Raw genomic sequence first — 26,691 nt, forward strand, 5'->3', positions numbered from 1 at the left:
GAAATCAAATATTAGGGTGAATTTTTTTTATATTGTCTTAAAAATTGACTTGTTATATTGACATTTCCATAAAACAAGGTGTCAAACTGTCTGTAGTGTTATTGTTTTCTTTTGTTTATTGCAGCATGAACTGTTACATAACTATAAAAATATGAAACGTTTACTTATAGCCATAGGCGTCAAAAAATAGTTGGCAAAATTAACCGAAGTTTAATTACAGTTATTTTTACATTGAGTGGCTATTGGATTTGGCAATAATGAGTAAAGGTTTAAAATAGCAAAAATTGATTAATTTTTAATCAATTTCCTTAGCTTCTAAATTAAACCCTCCTAAATTATTTAAATAAAGAATGGTTGATTTTGACAAAGCCTGTTCACGGGATTTTTAATTCGAGAAAGTTGACCTCAAATTAGCAATCACATGCCGATGTCGCATTTAAATCACGTGACCATGATTATGTGTTTACTCTGTACGAAAACAAACGTTAATGTCCATTCATAACTGTACGGAGCTTTTCGCGCTGTCCCTACGGCGTAAAGTGGTAAACAAAACCCGTTGCTAGTACGGTATTAGGTAGGCGTCCCTACAAAGGCGTTGCTCGGCGAAAAATAAACAAAGAGTAGCGCGCGCTTACGTGCGTGTGTGCGCCTGTACGCGTTTGCGACGAGTTCCTATGGATGTATAGACCATACAGACAGAGAAGGCACGCTACTCAGTTGTATAATTCGAGAGATGTGCTGCGCACCGTAAAGTCAGCTATGTTGGTTCGTTGCTCTATTAGAAGCCGCTTATCGAATTGACTGGCGACAGCGCTAGCCAATTTAGTTATCACTATTTTTTCCTTTAGTGTAGGCTTAAGTTTAGTTATTTAGCTTATAGATAAAACAAGATTGCTAGGTTTAGATTTAGAGCCTTGGCTGTTGTTTTTTTAAGAGTTATATTTATTTAAATTTATTTATTTTGTGTTTAGTTTAAAGCTTAAGTTTGATTTTAATAATCAAATATTACATAAATTTAAAAAATTTTGGATTACCAATTGACTGAAAATTACAACAAGAAAATATAATTTGAAAGAAGAATAATTATAAATAATTATAAAATCATAATTATAAAATCACCAAAAGAAGAAATATTTTATTTATTTTGAAGAAAAGTCAAAAAAATGTTATCATTTAGTAAGAAAAGTGACATTGGACAAAGAATAAATCAGCACCCCACCAAGAACATTTCCAGTAAGTAGAAAAAAAATTATCATAAAACATTAAATTTTTGCTGCAGTTATCAGAATCTCATTACCATTTTAATGTAAATTGGCAATGAAGAGTTTACATACAGTATCACATTTGATCTTTTACGATTTATTATGTTTTTTATCGCTTTAGCATATAACGACTTGAAAACAAACATTACTGATCGTAAATTTTCGTTTCAGCACGCCCGGCGTTTGAGAAATGTTACACGGTCGGAAAAGTGCTCGGGTCCGGCGGATTTGGTGTCGTTTACGCCGGGGTCCGACTGTCTGACAATTTGCCCGTTGCCATCAAACACATCGCACGTTCGCGCGTCAAAGTCTGGGGACAGGTCAGAAAAATTAAATTTAAAAAAATATTTATAAATTACACAATGTTGCAAAAACTGGACTTCGGCCTTGTGTTTTTAATAGTGTCAGTTTGTTTGAAAAAATATTGTGTTTTTAGCTCAACGGTCAATCTGTGCCTAACGAAATTGTATTAATGGAACGAATATCGCCATGCAACCAAGTAATACAACTAATTGACTGGTACGAACGGCCAGATAGTTACGTAATTGTTATGGAAAGACCCGAACCTTGTCAAGATTTATTCGACTACATAACCGAGAAAAAATCCCTCGATGAAGATACAGCAAGAACGTTCCTATGGCAGGTAAAAAAATCGGGTTTAATATAATTTTGGGCTAAAATGTGCAATAAATGAGGCTAAAATGTGCAATAAATGAGCTTATTTTTTCGGTGATTTGAATTTTTATCCTGAATTTTTCCTTTTCAGGTATTGCTAGCAGTAGACCATTGTCATAAATGTGGCGTCGTTCACCGAGACATCAAAGACGAAAACCTGTTGGTCGACTTTAAAAACAAAACCTTGAAACTGATCGACTTCGGCTCTGGCGCAATATTAAGAGATACAGTCTACCTGGAATTTGACGGTAAGCTCAAAGTCCGTACTTTAAAGTTTAATTAAGTTCATACGGTAAAAGTTACTGTTGTCAAGTATGTAGAGAACTCATTTGACTTGGGACTGATGTGTTAAAAACGCGGTATTTGTAAAATTTAAAAAAAATTTCAGCTGTTTGTCATTTTTTTCCCGGAGTTTGTTTTGCTTTCTTAGTAACCAACGCAAACCGAGTGGTTTAGTAATTTGAATTCCGGTTTGAATATTGTTGTTATGTAGAGGAAATGCCGCGTAACGTTAAGCGGTATTGCTTAAACGTTTAAAGTGCTATTGGTGTGCATACTGTTGTTTGTAATAACGCCTCTTTTACAAGCTCGTTGGAATTATAATAACGGTTTAATGTTGGTTACGTATTAGCCAATACATGCGCCCAATTTTTGACCTAAATACATACTTGCGAAGCGATACGCGTACGAAGTTCCCTAGAGACATAACATACGCGCAGCATTTTTAAACGTTTGAAGTAGCGTTTTTTATATATTACGCGTTTTTCCCGTGGGGATATAACACACAAGGCCGTATGCTACACAGTACCAGAGATAAATCAAATTATGAGCTTTGATATTCTGGCGCGGCCCAAACTAATATGGCAATTTCCTTTTTTACTAATTCTAATTGCATATCAAAAGCGTTTATTTACATTAAAACTAATAACGCTATGTAGATGATTAATAGCTTAAATGTACATAGCGAATAGGCCAATGCAATCTATTTGCCTTAATAACCTTATAACATGATAACTCTATTTGGGTCGTTTTTTACAATGATTAAACAGTTTTTTTATTGTCGTGATACAAAGCTGCTAAAAGTGTGATATTTATGACCTTTGACTTTATTGACGCCAACTTTATTTTATGTCGAAGTTAGCTATTGTTAGATTACAGACAGTCTTGTTAAATAGGCGCCCATATAAAGTTAAATACCATTTTTGCTTAATCAGTTTTTGCAACTCAATATTATGTCTGGTGACTTTTATAAGGACCAAATTTGTATTTTTTTCTGTACATTTCCATTTCAAATTGTACAACATTGACTTTGTGAAATTGTTATTGGTCTAATGACTTTGGAAAGTTCGCGAAATTTTACTGCCGATCAATATCCCGCCCTTTATCGATTGATGACGTATATAAAGCCTTGTATTTATAGATTAACATACGACCAATCTCGATAATGACAGGCCCATAAGTGCTGACGTAATTAACAAGGACACGTTAAAAACAAAATGCGTAATTCCCGAAAAATGTGGCGAATTTTTTGGCTGCAAAAGTTTCTTAAAGAATCTAATAATATTAAGTAGTATAGGCACTGATACACTTATGTTTTATATTATATACTTGTGCCTCGACTTCTGTCTAGCTCGATTCGAGGTGGGCGTTTTCGTAGTAAAGTAATACGACTCCTCTGCTTTTAAAAAACAGGTGGTTCGGCTTACCGCTTTCACTTTACCAGGTCGTATTCCTACTCCCCGCCACGGTTTATGTAGTCTGTTACAGGTCCATACGATTAAGGTCATATCTTTCATGTACACAGTAGTAGTTATTACTATCGCTTTGTGTTTGCCTTGGCACGATAACAAGGCTGTTAATCGAACCAACGGAAATGTATTAGATAAACAAACGGGAGGTTAAGTTGAAATTTTTTGGAACTAAATCTCAGCTGGCCTCTTTCGCATGGATTCGTCTAAGCAAAAATTTACGATTTTCAGTCTAATTGGTTTACTGATATCGCGTGGAAAGAAAAAGGCCCCGATTACGGCCGTATAACAGCTGCATGCATTTGTGTGGAAATTTCTTTTGTTATTGTCTATGCAGTTTCGTAGTATTGGAATTTCCAGCGCCACTGGTAGCTCGAAAATTCGGAATTTTTGCGACTTCAATTTCTTGTCGAGCGTTTTCATTGTTTGATTTAGAAATTCAAAAACCTTAAAAACTAATATGCAAATTTCTACGCCTGTTTTGCATTTATATCTACTGTATTTTTGTAAATATTTAAAATCTTACATTTTTGAAGACTATTTATAATAATAATAATGATATTAAACACTCATTGTATAAACAAAACCAGTTTAAACTGCTTCAATTCGGTTTTAAACCAGTATGCAAATCATACACTTGTGTAAGCTATTCAATACAGCATAACGCCGCGTATTGTAAAATATGAATAACGATTTTACGTATATAAACGTGTTCAATATGAAAGCTTCTTGTTTTTTGTGTTGTTTGTTTTTTGGTGGGGAATTCTTACTGCGTGCGACTGAATTGCAAAAAAATTTGGTCGCTCAAAAATTTTAGCAAGCGTTTTAGAAATCCGCGGAATTTTGCAATGCCTCGTGTTTGAAAAGCATGTGAGCGCGAAAAAACGTTGTTGTTGTTGTCGTCGAATAACGGGTATTGGAAAAGCCCCTCGGCCAAAAAAGAAGTCATTCTGTTTTCGCACTGACATTCCATCGCGCTAGTCATTGAAATTCCGCGCATTTTTGCTGACTTGGTGCAACGGGTACACCCGAGCGCTCGCCTGTTCGAGCCCTGTTTGTTTGCTTAACCTACAGGGTTGTAACGGCGCTATACGAAGGTCGTAAATACATTAACTTTTCAGCACATTTCGAGCGGCGAAACGGCATCGCTAACGGTAACGTCATCGCTAACGGTAACGTCATTGCTAACGGTAACGTCATTTTTTAAGGGCTTTTGATATCGAAATGACGTCATAATTATTCTAAATCGAAAAAATCAACGTCTTTGATATAAAAATGACGTCATAATTATTCTAAATCGAAAAATCAACGCCTTTGATATCGAAATGACGTCATAATTATTCTAACTTACACCACGTGGTCGCGTCTAATTGGCCGCGCGTGACCGTATCTACAAACGAAATTGTTTTTCCCGAGATCGCGTGACGTCATAAAGGCCTGTTGTGCCCACGTGATATGTCCTTGGTACGAATTAGTACCCTTTATTTTCGATACCAAACGTGAATTGCTTTCGTGGAATTGTTGCCTTTAATGACCTTATTCGACTCTACAAATGACGACGCTTGCCTAAGGCCGATACTTGACTTGTTTTTGACACGTTTTTGAGCTTACGTCATGTCTAATACAACGTTCATAGGAAATTTCGCCCAGCATTTTTTGAGAATTGAATTTTTCATGTGTTGATGAATTGATTTTTGTTTTTCTTTTTATTGCTCGCGACTTGTTTTGGCTCCAAATTCGTTCTCGGGAAGAGTGACGTAATACCCCATCGTGTACTGAACAAAACGGAAGAAAATAACTGTAAAGGCAAATCGGAAATCCGCTGAAAACGCTTGAAAACAAAAACAAAGGCGTGGAATAGTGAAAGGAAATTCAACACAGCTCACATTTTTCCCGCCCTGGCATTTCTAAGGCGACGGAACAAAACAAAAACACCGATCTCGTTGCTCGGTCGCTCCTCGTCTATTCACGGGCCTTTTGAGAGAGCCCCTCCCGCCAAATTTCGCTCTCGGCACCCAGTCATCAAAAGATGCTTGACAACAAAGAAATTTTCGTTGAAAACCGTTGAAAGGCTCGCTTTGATGCGAGTACTATAAGTTTTTGTGATTGATTTTTCCGCGAAGCGTCTTGTTTTTCTATTGGCCATTAATTCTTAAGTAAGAGCAATAGGCGACGGATTTTTCGCGCGAAAATTTAGAGTCGGGCAAAATTTGTATTTTTCTTGCAAATACTACGAAGCAAGTGGTTCCAGTCCTAATATTTATTTAAATTTTGACACTATTTGCTTTAAAGCAGCTCGCTCGACTTAAGACTTGTTTATTTTTCGCTTCGTATATTGACGTACAGTTACCGATAATAATAGTACACCAATCTCGTGACGTCATCTGTTTCTGTTTATTCTTAGTCGAGCCAGATGTGCCTTTGGCGTGTTTATATCTAAATAAAATCCTCTTCGATTCTATTGTTTGGTCGTGTTGGCAAAATACGATTTTATATTTTTCGACGCGTCAGCCTGTTTAAGATTGTGGTTAATTTATAAGGCAAAAAAAATGCGAAATTAGCAAAAAAATTCCGAATTTAATCATGCTTTTATTAATAACGATAGCTAAGGTGCGCTAAAATTTTCCAATCTATTTATCGTGAATAAATTGGTCGAACACCAATTAATAACAACCAACCAAAAAATGAGTTTAATTATTTTATATTTAAAATATTTCGTTAATTTCTTTTGTTTTATTGTTAACTCCATAGCGAAAATACATTGACGTAACTCCTTTGGCGCGAATCTAAAGAATTCCTTTTTAAAAGAAAAGAATTTACCGTTACTACGCGAGCACTTACCTTCCAAAAATAGATTTTTTTCTTTGTTCCGAATTCAAGTGACTAGGCGTATTCAGATACAATAGCATTTTCTCTCTTTTATAACGATCGTAGGAACGCCGCGTTTTGAAACGGGATAGCTACGCCGTAGTAACCGACTGAGTGTAAAAATTTAATGTTTTCTAAAATAATAAATAAATTTAAATGTTTCGCGCAATTTTTTTTTAAATTTTAATTTTTTAAACATTTTTTTTGGAGGTGTGTTATTCCTACCACGTGACATTACCCCCCTTAATTTTTACACGCCCCCTTATTTATATGTTGTCGCGAACCGGGGTGGTCGCTACAAATCGTGTCGAGATATCAAGTTTTCAAACGAGACGCGAAACTCGATATTTTTTACGATATTCGAAAACAATATAACACGCGACTATAATAAATCGAAATATTTGAGTATGTTTATTATTCCATTATGTCGCAATAAAGAGTAAGAACTTTAAACCACGTGAAGAATCCTAATTGATTGCAATCTTGTGTTTTTAAGCGGAAAAAGTACCGCTTATGATTCATCCGAAAACTTTCCCGTATTTATTTTGCTGCCTTTCACAATCTTGGGAAACGTCCAGCGTGTCGTCGCCGCGTGACATTGTTTCTGACGTCATATAGGTCGCCTCGTGACGTCATGAACGCTTTCTAAAATAAGCGCGATCCGATTAGAACGCGCGACGACGACGTTATTTTTGTCGTCAAAGACAATTAGGTTTTACGCTGCTATTTATAGGCATTTAAGCCTTCCTATTTATCTATAGTTATAGTACAGTGTGCATTTTGTAAGGCATTAAATAACCGTGTGTATATAAATACCTGCTGATCTGCATATAGACCGCTGTGGCTATTATATTAATAGGCCTGTGGGAATTTATAGTCAATTCACAGATTTGGAATTTTTGTTTTTCGGTTTTTGTCCGTTTGTTCTTTAAAGAATTTGAATTGGAATTGTTCTCGAGTTAAATGGGTTTTAATGTAGATCAAATTGCAAATCGTTTAACAATTTGTTGAGACCTGCAACAAATGCATTAAATTTGTACTTAAAATGCCTGCCCACCACTTAGCCGTGCAAACGTTAAGCGCCACAAAAACACCTGTACAACTTTAAAGTGAATTTTAGGCTTCTTTTTTTGGCTACAATTAAACGCTAAATGGTGTAGTTAAAAATGTTTTTTTTTTTTTTTTAATTTTTTGATCCCAGTTTTTCGAGTTGTTTGTTTTATTATTGTGGGAACGAAAACACGCAGCGTTTCGAGCCGCGCGCGTTTGTAACTGTGAATGATTAACGCACAGTTTTCCGGGAAAAAACGACCGCTTTGCGACAACATCGGATGTTCCTGGAACTGGTTGGGTCACGTGACCTCTTCAACTCACAGTTGACTTTTTTTGAGTGCTCGGCTCTTGGTGATTTACGACTGACTCGGAGCGATTCCCGTGCGATTTTTTTCGCCTTTAAGGCCTCCCAGACTAGTCGCTGTTGTTGTTTTTTGCGCCGCTTTTTAAGGGGCTTAGCCGCTTTAGGGTTTAATTGTAACTTAATACTACCCCGCGAAAAATTCGGCGCGAAATTTTGGGGACAAAAGATCTCCTTTTTTAAGGTGACGTAACATTCTAAGTCCTACCTCCTTTTGGGTTTTAAACAGGGGACGGACGTTCTAGTTACCGCTTCCCGGAAATTTTGATAAATTAATTGCGGGAAATTTTGTCCAGCGGCTCGGCGTTTCGTGACACGATTTTAAATGGATTGCATCCTCTCGACAACGTCCGTATTCGAACTCTAGATCTATATCCTGCCGTCCAATTAATACAACATTGTTGTTATGACATAATTCAAATGACGAATTGTCTTTCATAATAACATAAACACAAACGAAAATTGTCCAGCAATTAAAATAACCTTTTTCGGAAAAATAAATAAAAAATAAAAAAAACAAGTTTATGGCCATCAATTATAGCTTGTTTTTTTACATATTTTGCATAACAACTTTTAAATGTTATTGCCTTTTAAACTGCATTATGTCAAACGGGATAAATATTTTTGTTTTCGACATAGTTGGTAATTATATATGCGTCACTACGACCTTGTACGTTTAATAGCATGTCAGAAAGCAATAAATATAATTGCAAAACATTAATTATTTATTACATGCCTGTAATGGCTAACTTCAAGTTTATAATGTTTTTTTTAGTAAAAATATCGATTATTTTAAAATATTAAAATTAAATTGTTAGAAAAAAAATCAACTAGTAATGGTATGGTAATAGAAAATGAATGTTGTCATAATACAATTCATATGAGATATATTATATACAGTGTCAATATAATATAGCTTTATCACTCAATAGATATATTGGCTTGTTTTCTATTCATTTTCTACCCACGTATTAATATATACTTAATGATTAGTATTTAATTTTTTTAAGTTTTAAAGCTTGCCAAATTTAAATTTAATTTTTTTTTATAAATTTTTATATATTTTTTTGATTTTTTTTTGACGTATAGCCAGCAATGTTTAAGTTAATATATTGACTTTAAAAAGTTTTTAAGAAATATTTGATAGTCATGCCGTCTTGAATATACATACAAACCACAAAGGCCCCGCCCAAATCAAACATAGCTCGAAATTCTTTACAAACTTCCAAAATTTAAGGAGAAAAGTTTAAAAAAAATATTTAAATTCCAAAGGTCAGGAAATTAATCTAAATCGGGCGTACAGTTATTTTTATGAATGGTTTTAGACGATCTGTTTGAGCGCGTGTGTTTTGAACGGATGTAAGCATGGAGCGTATCCTCTCCTAACAGAAAGGGCGCGATCTAAACTGTAAACATTAGACTAAATCCGAAAAAAAAATTGCTATCCAATAGCTATAATAAATATTGGGTCATTTAATAAAACGCATTTTGTAAAATTTGCTTTTTTTTTGGTAAAAAATTCGTCTAGTTTTTAAATGCCACAGGCAACTCGAGACTGGGTCGGAGTAACTTATGTTGCTCTATGTTTAAGTTGCGCATTCGACTTTCCCACATCGAGGATAAATTTATATACAAAAAAAAAAAATTACATGATAAATCATTGAGTTTTTGATATTTAGAACCTATATTGTGGGGTCTTTTTGGGGCCATGACCTCTATTGCGGTTTTACATGCTTGATCTAGTTTATATAGCGATAAATTCCTAGTATTGCTTTGTCAAGTCGAACTTGTGGATTGATTTGTAGGGGCAAGGGTAAAAAAACATTCAAAATTGATTGATTTACGCTCCGCCCACTCGAAATAAAATCATCATTTCACCTTTCTCTTTTTTTTATTCACTCTCTCTCTTATTAAGTCTCGTTCTCTCTCGTTTTTTTTTTCTTTGTCACGTACGAAAACGTTTAACGACAAAACAGGATTCGGCGACCACGTGACTTTTCCCGGGTGTTCGTTGTGTCACGTGATCGTAGCCTCGTTGTTTCGCATCGGTCTGACTTTATTGCAAAATCAATTAAAAATCAAAAATATAATTTTGCTGAATTTGAAAAAAAAATTTTTTTTTTAATGTAAACCTAAATTTCTGTTCAAATTTGCAAAAAAATAAATAATTCGTCATTTTAACGCGTCTGTAGCTGACAGGCCGTCAATTAAAATCGTATTAACAAATACAGCTGCGCGAAGGTTAAGTTTATACCAGTTCGAACGCGCTTAATACAAGCCCTATTACCGGTTTAAAATGTAGTTATAATACATTACCACATCCTGTTTTAAATTCCTTTTTAAACATCCGTGTGCTATAAATAACCGCAACGGTCGTATAGGTGTCTAGTCTTAATTACTTAAATTTGGCATTTTTTTTAATTTAAAAAAAAAAAAAAAATTAAAAAAAAAAATTAATTAAAATTGTTTTTAATGTTAGATTAATATATGTTTTACAAGTTTAAAATTAATTTGAAATAGTTTTTATTGGTCTTTAATTTGGCAATAAAATAGCTCAAAATTAAATACCAGTGTTTTTCGCCATTATCTCAATACCGGATATAGAACTAACAAAAAACTTTTCGAAACATTCTCAACGACTTACCAAGAGTTTAAAGTGCTTTAAAAACAGTTAGACTTGTCTACAAAAGTGTTTTCAAATCAAACTGATTAAACAATTTTAAAATTCCGATTTCATTTCGACACGTCCGAGAAATAAAAATTAAAGACATTTTATAACAGTTTGGCGCCTAACTAAATTATTATAGCTTGTTAAAAATGTAATTATGAGGTCAATGGCACGAAGTTATTAAAATATAGTGCTATTAAATTTATAATTTTATAGTATCTTAAAGATTTTATTAATATCGACAAAAAAATAATTAAATAAATTTATAGTTTATTAAGGTCTTTATTTATTATATTTTTTGGGGGGTTTTTTGCACATTGATAAAATGAAATTATTAATTACGATAAACAATTAATATTACAACAATGCGGCGGGGAAAAATGACAAAATCAACTTAATGATTTAAAACATAATGATTTAAAACATTTTATTTTTTGCATTTAAATTTCATAAAAATTGCTTGAATTTTGCAAATATAATAACAATGTTATTTTTGTAATACAAAAACAATGGCATTACTACGCAATATCGCTTGCAATTCAAAAGCTATATGCTCATATATAGCAATCAAATTCGCCAACAACGGTCTGCTGGTAGTTAACTATTCAGACGGTCTGCAGTAGTAGTGTGGAAACCGTGTTATCTCTTTAAAGCGAGATAGCCGTAATGTTAAAACCTAACAATCACGAATATAAGGGGGATGTGAATTTTTTCGGTTACACGCATTTTAGACGGCGCTAAAACACAAAACCGGATATAACGCGGATTTAGCTGAACTGTGAACGTGTAATTTAGGTTTAATACGTAGGCAACGTATGTGGCTATTATGAATCCGATGTTATGACGCGATTTTGTGTTTATGTACGCAACAATGGCCATTGTCTGGGTGCCGAAATAGAACTGAAATGGGATTAAAAATCGGGTCGCATTTTTGCGTTATATAAAAATAATAAAATATCTATTTTAGCGTCGTGTTTTTCCCACGGTTCTGACGTCACTGTGGAAGGTTTTATCGCGGATATTCGAAAATAGGGATCGAAATATTTCGATTGTTGACTATGTTCAAGTACAGACCTTCGGCTTTATGACGCATTTTCTTTTATGTGGGACACTTGTGTTCGTGTCAATGTGACGTCATAAGTGTTTTTCGAACTTGTGGATGTATGCAGGGGTTTATTTTTTTGAGGGGCGTTTTTTTAGAGGGTCATTTTTAGAGGGGTTGTTTTTAGGGGATCTTTTTATAAGTGGGTTTTTTAAGGGGGGTCTTTTTTAGGAAGGTTATTGTTAGGGGGTGTTTTCAGGGGGTCATTTTTAAGAGGGATATTTTTTATTTTTATAGGGTCATTTTTTCCCCGAAAAATCATATTTTTTATCCTTACCCATTTCTAAACGAGCACGTCCCCATTAAATTATCCAAAAAGGTCCCCATTAACTTAATTGAGCCGAACAACGGGCGAGATAATAGACCGATAAAATTGTTCGGTTTAATTATCCCCGATCCATTTAAACTGGCGCCTTTTTTATAACAAGGAAATGAGATCTTAGCCCGACAACCGAAACTAATTGTCTTGCGTTTTAAATTTTCGATTCCAAAATTAAATTTTTTAGCTTACGCACGACTTTTTTTTGCTAATTGCAGAGAACTTTTCGACTTTATTTTGCTTCTAACTTGAATTTGCATTAAATAACATGACGTCATCGATTTTACTTTAAAGTCATGTCGCGCTTAAAAGCCTATTACGTCACAAAGCCATCTCATGATTAATTTAAATCGAAATATTGTTTACCATTTGCGAAAACGCAACCACGTGACCTTCGGGTTTTTTCCGGTGACGTCATTGGTGCCGCTAATTGCAATTTCGATAATGACATCAACCGTTCCATCGATTTATGACGTCATAATCAAAGTTGCGCGCCTAAGTGTTTCTGGAGCGAAATCAATTGAAGATAAATGTTTTTTTTGATGTGAAAATTATAAGATCCGGTTACGTTTCTCGGGTTTCCGGCTCTTATTGTCGACATGTGGCCGACGCGTTTCGTCTTAAATGCGCGCCACTTAAAAGGCAGGAAGATCATAGAGTGGCTAAGACGTAAAATGACGCATCCATAAATTATGCATGCCCGCGCCCTTGCAAGCTGCCTGTAAAAAAATATCTCCAAATTTTTTTCCGTTTAGGAATTTTTAGAAAAAAAAAATGGGATTTTATTTTTTGAAAAACAATTTTTTTTTTCGAGTAGTAAATGGTCGCCTACGCTCTCATTAAAATTTCAAACCGAAATTTTTAGCCTTTGATGTTCTTGAAATGTCGAGTCCGTGACCTTTTCGTACAACGTCATTCTACGGGGTCACGTGACTTTTGCAGGTGATGTTCGTCGTACGGCGCACCTATCTATTTATAACGTGGATAGGAACGCACAATTATGGTCTACAGGCGTTGTTTAATACGATATCAATCGATTTCGTTGTTTTAAATTAAAAAAAAAAAAAAAAATTTAGATTAAATTTTTTGGTTCGATTTTTTTGCGATTTTTTCGAGATATTATTTAAATAAAAATAAGTAAGATCTCCTTGATTTTCTTGGGATTAGGCCTTTGGCTGTAATTGCCTGTGAAAATACCAACCAAATCAGACTTTGCGCAAGAAAATGTCGAAATTCGCCGAATCGTAATTCTTTCAAAGTTTTTAGGACTGACGAGTTTAAAATTTTTCGCATTTTTTTGGAACCACACACACGTTAGGTTTGATCTTTAGACTGGTTCAGCAACTAAAATACCTGTACATTGCGTGGCACTACCAGGCTACGCTCAACGCAAACTTCGGTTTTCTGAACTGTCTGCTGACTTAAAATTAATCACCGAATTTCGTGTGAAGGGTGTATTTGTTTATTTTGGGTAAATGGGACATTACAAATGGGGTTTAACGCCCAAAAGCGCTTTTTTAATTAAAAAAAAAACAAAGATCCTTTTTAAAAAGCACCCCATTTTTTAATAAAAAAAAAAAATTTTTATATTGTTTACGACACTTTAGCCTAATTATGACGTCATAAGTTCCGCTTTTGATCGGGCAATTCGCTTTCAATAAGCCGGTGATCGGCAGGCGTCCAATTCAACTTTTGAATATTTGTAATCGCGACTTCCGAGACCAACAAATCAATATCAGGATATACTTGAGCGCAAGTAGTTTCTATATTTAGCACTACACGATGCTTATTACAGGGTCGTTGTCTATTTTTAAGTGCGCGCTGCATTTCGATGTATCGATATTTTTTAATTGTTGCGTTTTTGAAATATCGGACCTCCACAAACTAACAAAATAGGGCTTCAAAATTTGACGTATCTGATTTTCATTTGACATTGTAAGGCAATAGATAGCGTATTGCAGCAAAAAAACGCCATAGGCTCTATCTATTAACAACAAAAAAATTACATATATTTTCGATCACGCACTAAAACGCCTAATGCGCGTGATATGTTAAGGGTTATTATAATGGGGGAGTTTTTTTGAAGTAGTTTTGAATTGTTCTTGACTGGTGTTTAGCTCTACCAGTAAACTAGTTGCCATGGGTACGTTGTTTAAATGTTATCTGTTATTGATCTGTATGACTTACTTATTTGTTTTGCCATGTTTTTGTTATTATATTCCGACCGCTTTCAGCTGTTTGAATGTTACGAAACAATCTGATAGTGACAACAATGTTAATATGTAGTCAAAACACATTTTTAAACTTCAGATTTTATTGTTAAATTTACAATTTTTGAAATTTTTTTTGAAAAATTTTCGATTTTTTTTTTGATAAAAATTTTAATTTTTTTCTCTTTTTTTCAGGCACTCGCGTTTACTCCCCTCCCGAATGGATTAAGAAGCATAGATATCACGGCCGAAGCGCCACCGTCTGGTCACTAGGTGTCCTACTTTACGACATGGTTTGTGGCGACATCCCTTTCGAAAAAGACTCTGAAATAGAAAACGCCCAAGTTCACTTTACCAAAGAAATTTCAGAAGGTAAATTTAATTTTTTTTTTATACTTTAAGGGCTTCCACTCGAAAGGCTTCGAGTTTAAGTCCCAATAGCGGCGTGTTTACTTTCTTTCAAGCGTCAGTTTCTTGGAAAATTCAAATTTTGGTTTTTATTTAAACAATACCGCGCAAAATTTTCGCTTCACAACAATTCCACGAATTACAATTTAAATCGAAAATTGGATTATTTTTGCTACTCCAGTTAGTTTGCCCTATTGGATCTTTGTTTAATAAGAAACAGGATATTAATAAGCGTATAGAAACTCAAATAAGAGGGGGTTACATTTTCGGTTCCTAGTTTAAGTATATAGGCGCTGGAATTGTTTACCAAAATATAATAAACAAAAGTCTATTTTTAGCTCTCTTTTAATACACAAGGCTATATTTAAAATGCCACCAACGCATTTTAAATGTATACAGCTCGGCTTTAGGCGCGTAAATATTTATTAAAAAACTTTAAATTATGTATACTCCTATACTTAACTTACTAAACAAACAGATAAGTTAATTTGCATACAGAATAAATTCCCAAAATTTTTTCTGTCTTAAGTAAGGGTTACGGATAGTACACCTATTGTCACATATTGCGTTATTTACATATATACAGTAGGGGTTATATATTTGTATGTAGAATTTAACGGGAAATAAATACGCCTTCCTTACGCCTTAGTCTGTACTAAAGCCGCGTTGGTCTTTTTGAACTTAAGCTAAACTTTGTTTTAGCACGTCATACTTTCTTTATTTGCGCGAAGGGAACAATAGCTTTTGTACGCCTTTTGAATACAATAAAAAAATCCTTATCATTGTATGAATTTTGAAAAATTTTAGGCGAAAGGTCATTTTTTGTTCAAAATAAGGCCATTAACAAAAAAAAACGGTTTAAAAACAGTTTTTTTTTTGTAAAAAATGAGGCGTTAAAAACTGAATTTTTATTTTTTTTTTTTTTTAGAATGCCAAACGCTTATTAAAAAGTTGTTGTCATTTCGACCCGCTGATCGACCCACCATCGAAGAAATTATGACAGATCCCTGGATTTTAAAAGGGGATTTTATATCAAGGTAATTGAAAATACCAAAAAAAATTTGTAAACTTTTATTTATTGAAATTTAGTCAAATCTTGTGTTTTTTTGTACATTATTTTACCTTTTTTTTTTATTTGCAGACATTGTGGCACAGTTAGTAGCCATATACGTTCTATATCTGAATGCTCTGACGGAGGCAGTTCAACAGACAGTGCTGAAAGCATTCACTAAAATACACAAGTCGAAAAATTTCGCGAATTTCGCCGATTTTTGCAAGAACACGCCAAGAGTTTAATGCCATAGGCGAACCTAGGAGTCCCTGCAAGGTGCTTACGCCAACAATACACGGTGTCTCTTTGGCGCTAGCTAGCGGACAACAAAATATGGAAAATTGTGGTGCCGAGTTTCCTTTTTTCCTCGTTTTTATTTCTAATTTATTTATAGACTTTCTGTCGTTTTTTTTCTTTGCTTGTTATTGTTTATTACTTTATGCCGCTGTACTGCTGTTTATTATTATTGTTATTATTATGTATTGTTGTTGTTAGCTCTAGAAGCGATTATTTATTTAATTTATTCTTATTTTTCTTCTTGTTTTTTATTGTTGTTTTTTTTGACAATATATATTTGGTTACGGGCATTTTTTGTGAAAATTGTGTTTTTGCTGTTTTTGTTTCTGTTAAAGTTAGATAATTAATAAATACTTTATTTTTTCTATTTAATTATTTAATTTTTATCTTATTTTTGTATTTATATATACTTCAAAAACCAACTTAATTTTTTAAATATGAATTCTTTAAAAATCTGGTGCATGTTTTAATTTAATAAACCCAACTTCAAAAAATAAAAAAATTGTCGTAAAAATTAATTGACTTCTGTTTTGCTGTTTATTTGTATTTTTTATTATCTATATATTTATTTCCTCGTTTTTGCTTCATTTTTTTTGTTCTTTACTATTTATTATTGGAAATAAAAAAATTAAAAAAAAAGAAATTTGTGGTAACGTTAGAAAAGAATAAAGTTTAAAAAATGGTTATATACACATTAAAATAACTAACTAACATGTTAAAATACAAATAAATTAATTAACAGTTTTATAGCTCTAAAACTTAAAACCAATGTTGGCATGGTAAAACTTTTTTCTTTACGCTTTTTACTTAAAGCAAAAAGTGCTTTTTTGTTTTTTTGATTCAGTTGAGTTTAGTGTGCCTGAGTAGCTTGTCGTATATTTATAGTCCAGATTTTCTGTATTACTTTGTACTAATGAAAACCTGTAGTAGAAAACTTATATAAACACAGTTATGCAGTTTAAGTATTTAGAATAGACTTTTCAGCTTTGAAAATAGTAGTTTAGTTATCTAAGCAATTGCCTTTAAAAATGTTGCAGGTTCAACGAAATTAAGTACAAAAAACAACAACATACAAAAATGGAAAAAAAGGTAACTCTTTGTAATTATTAAATTACTACATCTTGTAACTGTTATTTAAAAGTAACATTGCCTTGACATTATAATTGGTGACACTACTAACGCAAGCAAATATTTATTTTGAAGAAAGTTTTTTTTCTTCTTTTCGATCTAGTTCGTATCCGAAATCTCGTGCTGCCGAGTCTTCAATAAAAACCCAAAATTCTGGCCTCTAAAAATATTATTTTTGTACAAGATTTAAATAGTTTAAAAAAATGTTGGCGTCAGTAAAATGCTATGACTTTGACAATGCCTTGGCAGTAAAATACTATGACTTTGACAATGCCCTTGTCATTATTTCAATTAGGGCCCATCTACAAATTTCAAATTTTTTTTTGTATTATACATAGTATTAACTTTAACTTGACTTACTGGTGAAGAAAGAGTCTCGTAATAGTCTTTCAAAATCGTTAGCTCGGCGTTAGAAACGTTACAGTAAGCCACGTGAATGCATTCAACGCTGTAGAACAATCGAGATATATGAGTTGCGCCTGGTGTTCCAAATCCACATTCACGTAAGCGGACAGCTTGAACCTACAGGAAGAAAAAACAACAAGTATTTTTATTAGGAGGGGACCGTGTATTATGTTAATAAAGCTAGTAAAAGAACTAGGTTTTAAGATTGCGTTTCACTAGCCTGTTTTCCGTATTAAACATATTTTAAAATAACTTAGCCATTAACATTATTTCATTATTTTACCGGTATTTTAAGCTTCGAAATTCCGATCATAAACAATCGAAAACTGTCGCCCTGAAATTCAGCATAATCGCAGTGAATTCGCTTTACCGGGTTCGTTTCCATCGATTCGGTCACCGATTCCAGCACCCGGATAATACTCAACACATCATTGTTAAATATATTAACTGGTTCTTCTTGTGTGCCCGTGATTTTAAAGGTTTCAGGTAGGCGTTGTGCGATTATTTGGCCAAAGATCGAGTCGTCTGCTTCCTTTACCCAGTGGCAGACTTGAAGCAGGGTCATTGTGTCTTCGTTGTGGTTATGGCTTACATTCCATTCTGCTTGAGTGTAGAGCCTTTTTCTTCGCTTTTCGCAAGTATTTTTTGCCTTTGATCTTGTATTGGATGGAAACTTTCCTAAAATTTCTTTGAAGTTACGCTGGTTCGTTAGACCATACATAATTTTTGCCACAACTTCCCAGCGATTATCTTCGGTTAGAGAGCTACAATAAGCCTCAAATTCTCGTTCGGGTGCAAAGAAAATCAAGTCAATTGCCGTAAAGAATTCTTGCCATATTTCATGGGAGAAAGAACAACGGTGATCACCTTCAAAAATTCGGTATCTTAGCTTCGAGTTCTCGTCTAGGAAGGTGTACATAAAAGCTTGAAAAGCTTCTGACGTTATATCAGCATTAGTGATGTCATCCTTCTCGAAAACTAGTTTTCTGTCGACGAACCCAGTTCGTGCTAACCTAGCAATTTTTGTTAGCTGTTCCAATGGGATATCGCGCATATGTACTGACCTTATGTATTTGTCAAGCAAGTATATCATAACCTGTGTAATTGTGTTAACTCTTGGCGCATCTGGCATTCGTTTGATGGAGTAGCCTTCATGGACTACGGCGTACAGGATAAGGCAGATGACGGTAACGTAACATGCGCTTTCTAAGTTAGGATCACGGTGCAGAATTTGATAAACCGGCAGAAAATCAACTCCACAGATTTGTTTACCTAGTTGTTTTTGTGATTCTGTTTCCAGACCCATAATTTGGACAATAGCACCAGGCCTGTATTCAGGGGAAAACTGAAAGGCCTGCCTTGGTCGACTAGTAACCAACACTTTAGCTTTTGGTAGAAGCTGTCCGCTCATTAGGTTTCGGACTATAACACTTACTTTGTCGATGTCACGTGCTCTTATTTTCGGCGTTCTTGAGCAAGATAAATCACCAGTGCTTGCCTGGTCCATTCCATCAAAAATAAAAACAACTTTCTTGTGTTTTTCAATGTCGTGCATGATGTAGTGTTTTTCTTCTGGCTTGAACTCTTGGTCGTCGGAAGAGCAATACTTTACAAGAAAATCAAGCAAGCTCAGCTTTTCATCGAAGTTAATAGCGCGACATTTTACATAAAATACGTAGTCATTACCTGGCAGAATACTTTTTTCGAGAATTTTTTTAACGACTTCGATCGAAAATGTCGTCTTACCGATTCCCGCCTGACCGGTTACCAGCACACGGTTGCCATGGATATCAACGTAGCGGTTGGTAGCGCTTGGGCTTAGGTGACAGCCAGTAGCTTCAGTAGAAGCGTTCGTTTCAGCCAAAGTGAAAACATCTTCAAGTTTAACGTTTCCTAGCCTTGTTCGATTTGAAGCACGCTTTTCACCGCACGTATCTGGTAGAATAGGCATGCCAGGCTCGCTAGAGAGTTCAAGTTTTACTCTGGATATTGAGTGAGCAATGTCAATGGGCAGGATACTTTCTCCAGTTATTTCGTTGGCGTATCTCGTAACAGAATCTCCAAATTCCTTAACTGTTCAAAATAAAAATATTTTTTAGGTAAAGGGTAACACAACACAACCAAAACCGACTTAACATACCAAAAATTCAAAAAAAAACAGCTTTACATGCGTTAAAATTACGTCTTTAGCCGGTATTTAAATGTACATAAGTGTATGTCTTTTGCAATTCCAAATTTGCTATTTCCAGGAAACATTAATTTGTATACCTGCTTGTTCATGACTTAAATCTCCAAACGAAGAACCAGATGAAGTCGGTGCTGAATCTAAAAACAAAAAATCAAATCAAATTAAGGCGTATTTCTTTTAAGTATTTAATTAAGCAAACTATTTTTCAAATGTTACCCTGTGATTCTGAATATCGAGGCGAATATGGAGTGATTTGCGAAGAACTTGCAGCTGTAAAACAGATTATATTTTCATGTTTTGGCATAGCGGTTATAGCAGTAAACATGCTTTGTTTTAAATACAGGTTTTGTTTTTTAAATCTTACGCGTTCTTGGCGGAGATTCGAAGACTGGCAATCCGAAATCATATTCGTCAAGGTCTAAATAAAAATTATTCTACATTAATAAATTTAAAAAACATTTCTGCTTTTAATGTTATGCTTATATTTAGGTAAATTTTCTTTTAAATTGGGTATGTATAAAAGTCAAAGTAAAGAACTTAAAGGTAGCCTAGCCTTATTTCACCTTTTTCTTGCGACAAACCAGAGCCAGAACTTCTGAAAACTAAACGTCTCTGCATACCTTGATTACTTGCCCGCATGTTATGACATCTCTTAAGCCCACTTTAAACTCTGGACTGTTAAGACAGATCTTAAATGCTGAAGCAATTGTGGCTGGGCCAGTTGCTGGAAAGTTTATATTTTAACATAACATGTGTGGGCGGCTGTAAATTAATACAATCTACGCACGCTTTATGCTATAACATAGCTTTAAGAAATGAAAGCCTATCCAGCTTTACAATCTTTAAAATATTAAAACATGTGTATACTTTTTAGGAACAATTGGCATTTGATACTCTTTGTACTATTCGAACACAATTTCTTATTAGTATTTGTAAAAACAGTAGGATTAAATTACTGTTATTTAATAAGTATGACGTTATTTCAAAGCCCCCGACATTTTTAAGGATTTCTAAACTTTTGTAATTTGGGCTCCATTTAAAAGTTTAATTTTGAGACGTTGTACTGAAAGTGTTAAAACTTCTAAAGTTTTTTTTATTAATAGCATGCTTTTACCTTTAAAATTTAGTTTAAAAATATCTAGTAATTTGACTTCAACTTAATATAATATACAGTTACTTAAAAATGTGAAGTTTATTTCAAACTTTATATTTTTACTGAGGATAAAAATTTTTAATTTACACACTAGCGGCATATTTTTGATCCAAACAGCTGATGGGCGGAAAACAATAACATTATTTTACAAATATTCGTTTTTAAACGAACTTCAGTTAATTTTTGGAGTTTTTAGCTGATTTTTACTTAAAAATTTGCCGTAAAACATCAAAAATATGGAACTAGAGGCAATGCAACACTCGCGAAATCACAAAAAAATGTTGGTCGAGGCTCAGTTTTCGGGAAAACTAATTTTGAATAACCGGAAACTAAAAGACGTCGACTTAGACAGTGCAGGCGATCTGAGTGACGTCACGTGGGTTGATTTTTCCCAAAATGGATTAAACGAAATACCAATCGAGATGTCAGAGTGGTATTGCATTAAAAGGCTGGTGTTGTCACAAAATAGCATAAAAGTAATTCCGCCATTTTTGGTCAACATGCGTTTGTTGCAATTTCTGGATTTGAGTTACAATTTACTAGAAGCAGTTCCACCAAGTTTTTGTGAGTTGCAACATTTGGTTATAATCAGATTAAACAACAACAAGCTAACTCTGTGCCCTTCGACAATTGGAAAATTCAAGAAATGTCAAGAATTAAATCTTAGTGGGAACTTTCTGAAAAATCTTCCTGATCAGATTGGAGATATGGAATCGCTTTTGTACCTTGATGTATCGGATAATTACCTTTCTGCTTTTCCAGAGCAATTATCGAATTTAAAACTGATTCATTTTAATGCCAGTAGCAACAACATTCAAATTATCCCATCCTGGTTTCAGAATATGACCTCAATAAAGGAACTACAATTGCACGACAACCCATTGATGTATCCATCTTCTAGGATCCTCAAACAAGGAAGAATTCATTTTTTTAAGTCCCTTAAGATGAACACAAATCAGAACCAGAATTCACTGGAAAATTTTGAGCCACTCTCAAATATTCAAAATAAAGAATCATTTAACACAAATGTCAATTCTAGTTCATTGCCAACTTTAAATGACGATGTTCCTATTCCTAAACAAGTTTCGCCACAGAAAGTTAAAGAAAACCTTAATGAAGAAGCTAGTGAAGTGATTACTGGGCTAGATGAGATATTGGACAATGAACCATCTATAATGGCTGAAAAAATCACCAGTAAAAAGGAAAAATCACCATCAAGCAGTCCTAAGAAAACACCAACCAGTCCTAAAAAGCAGATTTCGCCTGTGAAAAGAATCGAATCGATTCGAATCAAGGCCTCTTCTTTTCCTGGATATTTTCCACAAGAAAAACCAGCTGATCCGAACAGACCACATTTTCTTCAAGTTATAAAACCACGTATGGCCAGTCATATTAAACACGGACCAGAGGAGTTGTCATTCACAATGAGAAGACGCACAGAGAAAATATACGAAGAGCTAGAGTTACTTGAAACTCTACGAGAGAGCATTGAAACTAGCCTGAAAATGCCATTACCCAATGACCTACTACCAGCCTTAACAGACGGCGTGGTATTGTGCCATCTTGCAAATCACATCAAGGCACGGTCAATTCCTACAATCCACGTTCCGTCACCAGCAGTGCCAAAACTGACACTTGCTAAATCTCGCCGCAACGTTGACCACTTCCTGGATGCTTGTGTTAAGTTAGGTGTAAATCCTAAAACAATGTGCACATCCAATGATATAATGCATGAGAGGGGGCTAGTAAGGCTTGCTGATACAGTAAAGCAACTGCTTAAAATTGGAAGCTCCTCCAGTACTAGCACAACAACGACAGCACATTCGTTACATATTGCACCTTCAAAATAAAAAACTTGAAATTTTAAATATGTATCTAACACACTGAATTGTTGTTTTCGTTATTTATTTTGCTCAATATATGTTGTATAATTGATGTTCAATATTGCACATGCATTTTGCATCTGTTAGCCCATTTTTTTCTTCATTTTAAATAGAACTAGGTTAGAAAAATGTGAATTATTAGTGCTATAGATGTTGAAATATTTAAAGTAAAAAGCACTGTATTTTATGCAGAAACAACAACCATTTAAAATATACACTGTGTATCACTATAAGTTCTTTATATTTATTATTAAAATACCCTATATTACCCAGGTTTAAACTGTTGTGTTATGTAGCACTGCTTCACATATTGCTAACTACAGGGTAACTCAGATATATAGAAGTCTTTTTATTTTTGTGTATTTTTATTTGCTGCCTTTGTTACCAATCATGGTGTGGTAAAAATATATGCTGTCTATATGTAGTGGGTATTGCATTTTTTTTTATTTCTTTTTTTTCTCAGCCTATTGTGCCCACAATTTTTTGTTAAATAATCAAATAAAATATACTCGGAGCTCAATTTTATTTATTTATTACCACAAGGTGATGAACGAAAGGCAGTATTTTTGATATGACCACGACTTTAAAATAAAAGGCACATGATGTTGAAAATATGCACAATTTTCACCAATAAGTTAACTACAAGTTAATTTCTTAAAATTAGTGTTTATTGTTTTTACAGTTATATTAAATTCTTTTACGTTGTTAACATTTTGACCCAATGAAATACACAGTCTAATGATCAACATTGTGAGTTATTACATTTTTTTTGGTAACGTTTTAAAATCATTTACTTAAGATATTTTTTAAAAGCTATTACATTATATTAAAGACGCTGCACTACAGTCAAATCAAGTTTATATATATTCAAAAGATTTTGAAGAAAAGTATAAAGTCTTTGGTTTTTACGTTAATGATATATTTTTTATTAAAATAGTTGTTTACCTACAATGTCCGGGTCCGAAATTATAAAACAAGTAAAAATGAATGTACTCCGGAATTGCGCATATATATCTAATAAAGGGGCATTAATCACTACATTGTCTTGCGACAACTTATTATTTCCGTTCCATCTGTGTATCATTATATTAAACAAATGTTTTTTTACAATCAGGTCTTATGCGATTGATTTAAAACTAATAGTACTAAACGGTCTATTATTGTTCGATAGTTTTTCATTTTATTGAAGTATTGTCTATTCTCAGACTTGCAAACATAGTTTTTATTTTTAACTATCAAAATGAAGACTGTTTTTGCACTATGTTTGGTTGTAGCAGTATTTGTTATTGGTAAGTCTTAAAATATCTGACTTTAATGCAAAATTTACAAATGTATTAGAATATTGTTATAGCCCAATTTACTTGTTGTAATTAGATTTTATACTTAGTTTTTATGTTTAGATAAGGCCAGAGGCAATGGATTTGCAACAAGAGGTAAAATGTTACTAATTTATAAAGATGTCTTAACATTAAATATAAAAATCTTATTTATAAAAATTAAAAAGTAGTATCTTAAAAGCGAAATAAATATGTAAAATATAACAAAGTTTTAATTTTTATAAAGTTTTGTGCGAAGCTACCACTGAACTGAGTTTTGCTATCAGCGAATTCAACTTGCCAACCACTTCCAATCACATATTTTATCTTGCCCCGCAAAAACTGTTTTCCTATCAGTTGACAAGTGGTAACGACTTTTGCCTTCCGGAATTTATGTTTACCGAAGGGGTTAGGTTTACTTTTTCAATAGGAGATTGCTTTCCTATTATAGCCGTAAGTGTTTTCTTTATATAAATTTATTCTTGTTGTGACTGTTAGTATGCCCACTATACAGGATGTCTTAAAATGTATACAAAATGATATTCCCATTTAAGGCGTACCTAATTTTTCTTATTCAATAAGGTTTAAATTTAAAAATTTTTGTAACAGGAGACTGCTGATAAAATAACCTATACATACACAGCATGGGCAGTTGAAAATGTCAACCAAACTTTGCAAGTTATAAGATCTTACGACTTATGTATCAATGCTACTTGTACATACCCGAATAATGCAAATGTTTCGTCGCTCGATGTTGTACCACATGTCAGGTGAGATTTGCTATTGTTTTGAAATATTACATTTTTGGCTTAAGGAAAAATGGCAGGTTGTTAATTTTTTTTTGTTTTAGAAAATTTTCGTTCCCACAAGTTGAAGGAGACGGTGTATTTGATCTTACCTTTGGTCTTTTTTCCTTTAAAAACGACACAGTTTCCCAACCGTTTTGGCCCAACAACATTTATGTTCCAGACTACATTTATGCTGAGATTACTGATGATATTCCCAGCGATAACTTTATACTTCAGGTATTTTAAATTAAGTTTAAACGACATAGTAAACTTTTGGTAAGTATACTTAAAATCCACATCAAACAAGTAATATTGCTTTGGGAAAACAGGCAAAGTTAATTTTGTTTAAACTTTAATTTTTTAGGCTCAAACATGCTGGGCAACACCTTATTCTGTTCCAACCATGAATGTTTCTTATCCAATAATAGAGGGCGGGTAAATATAATGACATTATTATCAGTTATAGTAGAAATCGCTTTTAAACAACTGCTTTACTTGTTAGATGCGCCGTCGAGAATGCATTCGACTCAGCTGATGCAATTGAGATTCTGCTAAATTACAACCAAACAATCAGGTTCAGATTTAGATCATTTGTTTGGACCAACTTTACTGAAGAAGATCAAAAGATTTACGTCCACTGCCAAGTCGATTTTTGCGACTCTTCCACTGGCCAAGATTGCACAACCGATGTAGGTTTTTGTCTTCGCAACACCTGATAAATTTATATCATGTTTGTTGTTACATGTGTAGAATATAATACTAACGTCAATTTTTTTAAATTGTTTTACAGAACTGCATGAAACGTAGACGTCGCCGCAGTGTGGCTGGAAAAGACAGTCACGTGATAACAGTTGGACCAATGACCATTAATACTGATTTATGCGAAAGAGTAAGTTTCATTTCTTGTAACATAACATATTCAAGAATAAAGAATTAAAAACTTGTACATATAAAACTTTGACACTGTTTAGGACAATGGCGGTTGTGAAGAATTATGTAATATGATTAACGGTGAAAAGAGATGTGCATGTCTTGGTGACCAAATTATTGGTGAAGATTTACATTCCTGTGTTGGTATGCAATTTTTATTATTAACACTAAATTGCTCAAAATTGAGTAATATTAGACTTTAAAATGTGTAGGCCTGTAGCTTTAAAATGTGTAGGCCTTTCAAGTTGTTTAAAAAAATTAGGTTATTTTTTAATTTGTAGATGCTGTCCAATTTCAAGAAAGTTTCAGCGAAAATTGGTGGATTGAGGATGTAAACATGTTTGTTTGGTTGCTTCTTGGTATTGCAGTAATCGTCGTCTTTGCTGCATTCTACAGAAGAAAATATTAAACCAAATTTTTTAGTTAAACAAATCTTTTAGCTTTGTGTAGAATATCATTCATTTAATTGTATTTAAAGATTTTATAATTTAAATTTTATAAGAAATGATTAAACTTATTTAAATAACCTAGTTTATTTAACATAACAAAAACTTTGTTTATTTAAATAAACAAAGAACAGTTTCATATATTTTACTGCATTTATTAACAACTAATAAAAACTTAATTTAGGTATTTGTTTAATTCATTTGCATTGTTCATAAAATAAACTTTGAAAATGTTTTGTATTATGGCTATGTGACCTGTAAATATTTTTTGTATTATGGCTATGTGACTTGTAAAAAGTATGGCTATGTGACCTGTAAATACAACCCATTATACCTGGTTTTGTTTTAATATTGTAACTAAAAAACTAACAAAAATTCAGTAAATAGCTTTTTGTTATAATCTTAAACTTTAACCAAAAGAAACAACATTGT

General features: G+C 33.5%; 4 protein-coding genes across 4 annotated transcripts; 3 read left to right on the forward strand and 1 right to left on the reverse strand.

The window, feature by feature from the left end:
• Window positions 1-975: 975 nt before the first annotated feature.
• Window positions 976-16,491, forward strand: LOC145750307 (serine/threonine-protein kinase pim-1-like). The gene is made up of 7 exons (XM_082566305.1): window positions 976-1,233; window positions 1,434-1,582; window positions 1,699-1,905; window positions 2,029-2,185; window positions 14,462-14,638; window positions 15,603-15,711; window positions 15,816-16,491. Exons 1-7 carry the CDS (start codon window positions 1,164-1,166, stop codon window positions 15,904-15,906), a joined length of 960 nt encoding a protein of 319 aa, XP_082422431.1. The 5' UTR covers window positions 976-1,163; the 3' UTR covers window positions 15,907-16,491.
• Window positions 16,492-16,621: 130 nt separating this feature from the next.
• Window positions 16,622-20,460, reverse strand: LOC145750305 (uncharacterized). The gene is made up of 7 exons (XM_082566303.1): window positions 20,307-20,460; window positions 20,108-20,161; window positions 19,960-20,013; window positions 19,824-19,880; window positions 17,839-19,628; window positions 17,511-17,672; window positions 16,622-17,310 (listed from the first exon to the last, which is right to left on the reverse strand). The coding sequence occupies exons 1-7, from the start codon at window positions 20,380-20,382 to the stop codon at window positions 17,215-17,217; spliced, it is 2,289 nt and encodes a 762-aa protein (XP_082422429.1). The 5' UTR covers window positions 20,383-20,460; the 3' UTR covers window positions 16,622-17,214.
• A 586-nt stretch (window positions 20,461-21,046) lies between these two features.
• Window positions 21,047-23,299, forward strand: LOC145750306 (uncharacterized). Its single transcript, XM_082566304.1, has one exon. The coding sequence runs from the start codon at window positions 21,133-21,135 to the stop codon at window positions 22,744-22,746; it is 1,614 nt and encodes a 537-aa protein (XP_082422430.1). The 5' UTR covers window positions 21,047-21,132; the 3' UTR covers window positions 22,747-23,299.
• Window positions 23,300-24,019: 720 nt separating this feature from the next.
• Window positions 24,020-26,222, forward strand: LOC145750917 (alpha-tectorin-like). The gene is made up of 10 exons (XM_082566989.1): window positions 24,020-24,068; window positions 24,180-24,212; window positions 24,343-24,548; window positions 24,705-24,865; window positions 24,946-25,120; window positions 25,248-25,318; window positions 25,386-25,572; window positions 25,674-25,772; window positions 25,855-25,957; window positions 26,095-26,222. The coding sequence occupies exons 1-10, from the start codon at window positions 24,020-24,022 to the stop codon at window positions 26,220-26,222; spliced, it is 1,212 nt and encodes a 403-aa protein (XP_082423115.1).
• The last annotated feature ends 469 nt before the right edge of the window (window positions 26,223-26,691 follow it).

The sequence above is a fragment of the Corella eumyota genome, chromosome 4 (assembly GCF_963082875.1).
Source record: "Corella eumyota chromosome 4, kaCorEumy4.1, whole genome shotgun sequence".
Lineage (NCBI taxonomy): Eukaryota > Metazoa > Chordata > Ascidiacea > Phlebobranchia > Corellidae > Corella > Corella eumyota.

Excerpts from the sequence above, each read along its gene's own strand:
- LOC145750305 (XM_082566303.1), bottom strand. The coding sequence starts at position 20,382 with ATGCGGGCAAGTAATCAAGGTATGCAGAGACGTTTAGTTTTCAGAAGT. Across the intron at positions 19,881-19,959 it reads TCGATATTCAGAATCACAGG|ATTCAGCACCGACTTCATCT; the intron begins GTAACATTTGAA and ends TTTTGTTTTTAG. Across the intron at positions 19,629-19,823 it reads TTTAAGTCATGAACAAGCAG|TTAAGGAATTTGGAGATTCT; the intron begins GTATACAAATTA and ends TATTTTGAACAG.
- LOC145750306 (XM_082566304.1), top strand. The coding sequence starts at position 21,133 with ATGGAACTAGAGGCAATGCAACACTCGCGAAATCACAAAAAAATGTTG.
- LOC145750307 (XM_082566305.1), top strand. The coding sequence starts at position 1,164 with ATGTTATCATTTAGTAAGAAAAGTGACATTGGACAAAGAATAAATCAG. Across the intron at positions 1,583-1,698 it reads GCGTCAAAGTCTGGGGACAG|CTCAACGGTCAATCTGTGCC; the intron begins GTCAGAAAAATT and ends TTGTGTTTTTAG. Across the intron at positions 15,712-15,815 it reads AAAGGGGATTTTATATCAAG|ACATTGTGGCACAGTTAGTA; the intron begins GTAATTGAAAAT and ends TTTTATTTGCAG.
- LOC145750917 (XM_082566989.1), top strand. The coding sequence starts at position 24,020 with ATGAAGACTGTTTTTGCACTATGTTTGGTTGTAGCAGTATTTGTTATT. Across the intron at positions 25,573-25,673 it reads GCCAAGATTGCACAACCGAT|AACTGCATGAAACGTAGACG; the intron begins GTAGGTTTTTGT and ends ATTGTTTTACAG. Across the intron at positions 25,773-25,854 it reads ATACTGATTTATGCGAAAGA|GACAATGGCGGTTGTGAAGA; the intron begins GTAAGTTTCATT and ends GACACTGTTTAG.